The sequence below is a fragment of the Heteronotia binoei genome, chromosome 16 (assembly GCF_032191835.1).
Source record: "Heteronotia binoei isolate CCM8104 ecotype False Entrance Well chromosome 16, APGP_CSIRO_Hbin_v1, whole genome shotgun sequence".
Taxonomy (NCBI): domain Eukaryota; kingdom Metazoa; phylum Chordata; class Lepidosauria; order Squamata; family Gekkonidae; genus Heteronotia; species Heteronotia binoei.
In genome coordinates this window covers 53,643,010-53,649,939 of record NC_083238.1, presented here as the reverse complement: position 1 = coordinate 53,649,939, position 6,930 = coordinate 53,643,010, and the positions used below count along the sequence as shown (strand labels likewise).

Sequence of the window (6,930 nt, the reverse complement as noted above, 5' to 3'; positions counted from 1 at the left end):
ATATGAACACTGTGTTTCTTATGTTTGTAGAACTCTTGGTCAGCTGGGTGAAAAGTTTCCCAGAGGCTCATGAACAGAAATGCAACAGGTTGCATTTGAAGTAAAGGAGTGGTAGGGACTTGAGAATCCTTGGCATGCTACCACCTTAGTTTTTAAACGTTCTGTGCCTTACTGCACGTTGTTAGGTGGGGTCAGTAAAATTTCTTTGAATGAAAATATGGATTTTTAAAAGGAGGTTTTCAGATAGCGTGATAAGAAGCTGAAAGGTAAACTAAACATGTAAGGAAGGAATAGCTGCAAGGAATCTTGCGGCTATTATTCCCTTACATGTTTTCTCACTTGTGGGAATTGCCTCGGTGTCTTTGATCAAACATACAGAGCCAATCCCAACAAGTGCATATGAGGACGGAAGAAATGGTCTGGGAGGAATAGTGTGAGACTGTTAAGTGTATTGGTTTAATGCATGATTTAGTGCTTCATTATGTTTTTTCTAATTTGGGGTTGAAGTGTGTGTTATTCCCCTTTTCTGAGAGCATTCATTGTAAAGTTGCTCTGTTCTTGTTACCTAAGTAATGGAAGTTCTGCTTTTCATTTAAAAAGCGTAAGAATTCACTTTAGCCTTTCATATTTTTACTCCTCTAGAGTCCCTTGCCCAGTGTGACTCAAATCCTTGCGCTCCTTGGTACTTTGTGCAACTAAAGAACCCGTGAACGTGAAGTGCTCAGGAAACGAAGTTTGTCAGCAGTCGCCGAGATGGGCATGAGGATTAAACTACACAGCACTGATCACCCCAACAACCTGCTCAAGGAACTTAACAAATGCAGGTTGTCAGAAACTATGTGCGACGTTACCATTGTGGTGGGTAGCCGGTCCTTTCCTGCTCACAAAGCAGTGCTGGCGTGTGCAGCCGGCTATTTCCAGAACCTCTTCCTCAATTCAGGGCTGGATGCTGCCCGCACCTACGTGGTGGATTTCATCACTCCAGCCAACTTTGAAAAGATTCTGAGCTTTGTCTATACCTCAGAGTTGTTCACGGACCTGATCAATGTGGGCGTCATCTATGAGGTTGCTGAAAAATTGGGCATGGATGATTTGCTCAAGGCCTGCCATTCTACCTTCCCCGACTTAGAAAACTCAGCGGTCATCAGACAGCCCTCCATCTCAGGTGAAAGTCAGCCAAGTGGTGCTTTGGCTGAGCCAAACCACGAAATCCGGAACAGTGGGAAGCACCTTGGACCAGAGCGGAATTCTAACACACGTGGTGAAGCAGCAAGCGGCTACAAAGACGATCCTGTGAGTGAAGCCAGTCATAATTTAATGCATCCACAGACTCCCAAAACTGAAGAACAGGAATCACCTGCACAGTTTACTGGTGCCGTAAGCATGGTGACTCAGGCTGGTCTCAGCAGTGTCAGCATGGCAGTACAAAACACTGTGAGCCCTTGCCAGCCCTATAAGATCCAGAGCAATGGGGATTACAGCAAAGGCAGTTTTTTTGCCTCTGACGCCTCCCTGGATATATCCACAGGCAGTAACTCCTGCCCTAGCAATAGTGACCACTCCAAGGACCAGGGCTTTGGGCACCTGGATGAGCTACAGCTGGAAGACCTGGGGGAAGACGAGCTACCTTTTGAAGATCCTGCTGAGGAGCTAGGGGCCACAGAAGAAGTTATTGAGCTGAGTGATGACAGTGAGGAGGAACTATCTTTTGAGAACGACACCCGGGACAGTAAGGCCATGCCCTGTCAGGTGTGCAAGAAGGTTTTAGAGCCTAACATACAGCTGATCCGCCAGCATGCGAGAGACCACGTAGACCTCCTGACTGGCAACTGTAAAGTCTGTGAGACCCATTTCCAGGACAGGAACTCGAGAGTCACCCACGTCCTGTCGCACATCGGGATCTTCCTTTTTTCTTGTGATATGTGCGAGACTAAGTTTTTCACTCAGTGGCAGCTTAACCTCCACCGCCGAGAGGGAGTGTTTGATAACAACATCATTGTTCACCCCAGCGACCCGTTGATAGGGAAGGTGAACTTGTTTAGTGGGGACCTGGCCTGTGCTGCCTGTGGCAAGGTGTTGGCCAAAGATTTCCATATGGTTCGGGGCCACATCTTGGACCATGTGAACTTGAAAGGCCAAGTGTGTGACTTGTGCGACCAGCGGCATCTAAATCTCTGCAGCCTGATGTGGCACACGCTTTCCCACCTGGGCATCTCTGTTTTTTCTTGCTCTATTTGTGCCAACAGTTTTGTGGACAGGCACCTCCTGGAGAAGCACATGGCGGTACACCAAAGCCTGGAGGAAGCCATGTTCCGGTGTCACTACTGTGGCCAGGCTTTTAAGCTGGAAGCTGCTTACCGCTACCATGTAAGCCAGCACAAATGCAGCAACAGCTTGGACCTCGTCCGGCCCAGTTTTGGAGACCGCCTCCACCAGCAAGCTCTGCAGAAGAGGAAGTTGCCGGAGGAGTTCTTAAGCGAAGACGTGGCTCTTCAGAACCAGCCTGGAAACAGTAAATATAGCTGCAAGGTGTGCGGGAAAAGGTTTGCCCACACGAGTGAATTCAACTATCACCGACGGATCCATACAGGGGAGAAGCCCTACCAGTGCAAAGTGTGCCACAAGTTCTTCCGAGGGCGTTCCACCATCAAGTGCCACCTGAAGACGCACTCTGGGGCGCTCATGTACCGGTGCACAGTTTGTGGCCACTACAGTTCTACCCTTAACCTTATGAGCAAACACATAGGGGTGCACAAAGGCAGCCTCCCCCCAGACTTCACAATTGAACAAACTTTCATGTATATCATCCATTCCAAAGATACGGAGAAAAACACAGACAGCTGATGCAGCAGAACTGGAGATGGGGGGGGGGGGCAAGTTCTGCCTGCAGTGATGGTGTAGCTCGCGTTAGTACATTATTTTAATGTTCAGGCATCATTAGCATCGTACTTTATTTCCCTTTGCCTTGTTGGGGGGCGGGATCTTAAATCGCTGTCCTGTGAAAACAACAGCACACTAGATGTTTTATGGTTCTTGAGAAACCTGTCGTGTTTACCACCTGCCGACTCTAACGCTTGTCGTCTGTAACCTAGGAAATAGACTATTTTTTCATTGGTTGATTTCCCCCCCCCCCCTCTTGCCCCTCTCTCCACCGGTCTCTAATTTGAGATCACTAAAAGATTTATGCTGCTAAGATACATTGATGCCACACATCACTAGACAGGGATAGCTTGGGAGAAAGTGGGATGAAAAGGGAGGTGTGTCTTTGCGGCTGGTGGAACCGGGAAGATACACATTACAAAAACTGACCCTGTAACCCTAAGTGAGTTAACTCAGAAGTAAATCCCACTTTGTTTAATGGCATTTACTCCTAATCTGACACATGTGCTAAGGATACTTAAGTTGTAATGCTAAGAATTTTTACCTGGGAGTAAGCACTATTAAATAAGATGGAACTTCAAAGTAAACATGCATAGGAATAGCACCGTTGAGCCTTAGCTTCTTGCTAGAGAAGTTTGTATTTCCCTTGCACTATTGTTGACTTCTTTTTTAAACCAGGGCCTACTTGTATGCTTTTAATGGCCATGTGGTCTGCAGACATAAACATATGAAAAAGCTTCATTTGCTGATTTCTGTTGACCAAGTGGCCCTTAAAGGCAAAATAGCAGGCATGGACTTTATTAGGTTTTTCTGTTTGTTTGGCAATGCAGCCTCGTGCCCAGCCTCAGTTAGCCTTTGGCCCATTCTCATGGAATAAGTGCATGATTTTGTAAGGTTCCGCTATAGAGCAAGGGAAACAAAACAAGAAAGGGGACTCACAAATGCTGGGGGGTAGGGGAAAGATGGAAGAGGAATGTTTGGCCCAGCTCAGGAGCCGCATATGGCTCTTCCATACATAGTGTGTGGCTCTCAAAGTTCCCACCACCCCATCAGCTGGCTTGGAGAAGGCATTTCTCTCTTTAAATCGCTTCGCCAAGCCAAGCCAGCCAGTTAAGTTCAAAGTTGCTTTCTTTCCACCTCTCCCTCTCCATCTATTTGCCTGTCTGCATGCCTCCCTCCCTGTCATGCAGCTCTCAAACATCTGATGTGCATGTCTTGCGGCTCTCAAACATCTTGACATTTATTTTATGCGGCTCTTAAATTAAGCAAGTCTGGCCACGCCTGGTTTCACCAAACCAGAATAGTGCCCTAAGAGGCTTTTGGGCATTAAACTCTTGAGTACCTTGCTTCCTTCAGTGGTACCTTATACTAGTATGGGCTTCTACTGGTGAGGCAAGTGTCTAAACCCTCATGCTTGATGTGGCTGTGTGGACTATGCCAGCAGTGTTCCTTGAAGGAGCATTCAAAAGAAATGGTTGTCTTAAGGACATGTCTCTAGAAGGAGGTGTGGAAAGTTTACAGCTTTTCCAGGTGTTATTTCCCCCCCCTCAAGCAATAAATACACTTTATACTCATTTGTTGTGTGGAGGGGAATTCAGTTGTCTTTTCTCAAAATAGCACTTTTGTGAGTACTGCATTTTCAGTGTCCCAAGTGTACAATTTTATTCCAGGGGAAATGCGATCATTCCCTCCAGCTAGTATATCCATTGTGATCCTGTCACATGGAATGTGACAGAAGTGCACACTGGGCTGAAGGCAGACATAACTTTTGTAGAGCAGTGGGACTGGTTTGGATGTACACTCACAAATTTAGTAGACAGCTCTGAAACAGCTTTGTAAGATCCCAGCTAGACAAAATATCAGAGATCTGTGGCCAGATCTCTCAGCATCTTTAATTTCATTTAAAAGCAGAAGGGAGAGCCATTTGGATATGAACTAGAAGCCCCTCCCAGGGGGTATTAATTCCTGTAGGAGGAAGAAATAGCAGGCAGCTTTTTCCACACCAGGTTAATAACCATGCCAGATAATGATGGAAGATGAGCTATATTGAGCTTCCACCATGGGGTCCCTACTTGGATGGAAAGCAGCATAAAAATGTTCTAAATAAAATAATTGTATTAGGTGAGTGGATTTTCATCTAGGAGGCAGCACAGTAGGAGCGGGGTGCCCCTGAACCGTAGCCTCAGTCCAAATGAAGTGTCATTTCACCTTTTTTAAAATGAAATCAAAGATGATCTGGTAAAGCCCTAACTTTTCAGCAAAGAATGGCTGTGAATGGTATCATTTGGCTAGTGTGTAGGACGCCACCAAGACACACTCTTTCAACCCCCAAAGCAGCTTTGCAACTTTTCACACACACACACACTTCCATTAAAAACAAATGATAAATGTATAAATTATGAAACATACATATGCTGTTTAAATGGGTGGATGGGTGGCAGATAGCTTGCTAAAAGCACAAGTGAAAAGGAAGGACGATGGTTAATCTAGTGTTAGATTTGAGCTTTGAGAAGCAGGATGGAGACTGGGTCCACACAGTCAGATGGAGAGCCATCTGTGACGCCTTGATATCTTTTGGGTGGGTAGCTGTGTTGGGCGATTGTAGAAGGGCAAGGTTCAAGTCCAGTAGCAAGTTAAGGATCAACAAAACTTCTGAAGTATAAGTGTTGAAGAGTCAAAGATCCCTTCGTTAGATACCAGATATTCGTCAGATATCTGATGAAGGGAGCTTTGAACTCTTGAAAGCTTGTACTCTGGAAAGCTTGTTGGCCTTTAAGATGCTACTGGATTCAAATTTAGCTTTATATGTTATGTCTGTGTGTCTTCGGAGAAAACTCACAGTGTGTCACCCTGTCTCCATCCCAGAGCAATTTTGTGACCCCTGAAATGTCTTATTATAAATTTTGGTTAAATATTTTTGGCGGCTGATTGCTCCTCTGCTGTAAGGCTTATTTAGTAACCAAAAAGTGGAAATCACCAGCAAAATCTATCCCCCCACCCTGCTTCACAGCTGTGCTTGCCATTTTGTCTGTCACTTTTTATTTTTCCTCCTCCTAGTTCACTCAACCCTGACCTGGATAGCCCAGGCTAGCCTGATCCCGTCAGTTTTTGGAAGCTAAGTAGGATTGGCTCTGTCTAGTATTTGGATGGGAGACCTCCAAGGAATACCAGGGTTGGGATGTGCAGGCAGGCAGTGGTAGACCACCTCTGACTTGGTGGCAAAAGACATCTCAGAGACCCCTTAGCAGCCCCTCAGCTGTGTCTTGATGGCAAAAAACGTCCATTGAAGGCTATTTCACTTTTAGCTTCTAGTCTAATACATGTCTCTCTCTTGTTCCCCCCATTTTTATTTGGTATATTTGTGTGTGTGTCTGTGTGTGTGCACCTGGAAGTCATGACGACCTTTGGTGATTGGCCCCTACTGGTGGCCTGGAGGATATTCAAAGGTGGCTGAATAGGTCCTGCCCCTGCCTCTCAACTGGGTATTTCAAAGAAGTCTCCTATCCAGGTACTAACTGCAGTTGACCCTGCTTAGCTTCTGAGATCTGATGAGATTGGGCTTGCCTGGGCTATACAGGTCAGGGCTCCTCCTTATCTTTTTTTTAAAGGAAAGGAGTATAGATATTTGTCTAGGGCAGGAGTGGCCAAACTGCGACTTGGGAGCCACATCTGGCTCTTTCACAAATATTGTGTGTCTTTCAAAGCCCCCACCACCCCATCGGCTGGCTTGGAGAAGGCATTTTTCTCTATAAATGGCTTGGAGAATGCATTTAAAGTTAAAGTTGCTTTCTTTCCACCTCTCCCTATCTATTTTCCTTCCTCCCTCCCTCCTTGGTCTAGAGCAAGGCTTTCCCCTTCCTTTTCAGCAGGAGCATGCTACTAGTGCTGGGAATTGTACTAGGAGGAGGACATCAGCCGGAAGTGCAAAATGCTTTTGGGAAAGTCCCAGGTTATCTGTCGCCTGTGGCAATGATGGCACAAAAGAGGATCGTGCTGTGCCCTCAGGGGAAGGTTGGAGCTTTCCTGTCTTTATTTGTGATGCAACACTGT

The 6,930-nt window shown here is 46.1% G+C and overlaps 1 protein-coding gene across 1 annotated transcript; it reads left to right on the top strand.

Moving 5' to 3' along the window:
• The first annotated feature begins 666 nt into the window (after positions 1 to 666).
• Positions 667 to 3,060, top strand: LOC132585439 (zinc finger and BTB domain-containing protein 39-like). Its single transcript, XM_060257328.1, has one exon. It carries the CDS (start codon positions 754 to 756, stop codon positions 2,842 to 2,844), a length of 2,091 nt encoding a protein of 696 aa, XP_060113311.1. The 5' UTR covers positions 667 to 753; the 3' UTR covers positions 2,845 to 3,060.
• The last annotated feature ends 3,870 nt before the right edge of the window (positions 3,061 to 6,930 follow it).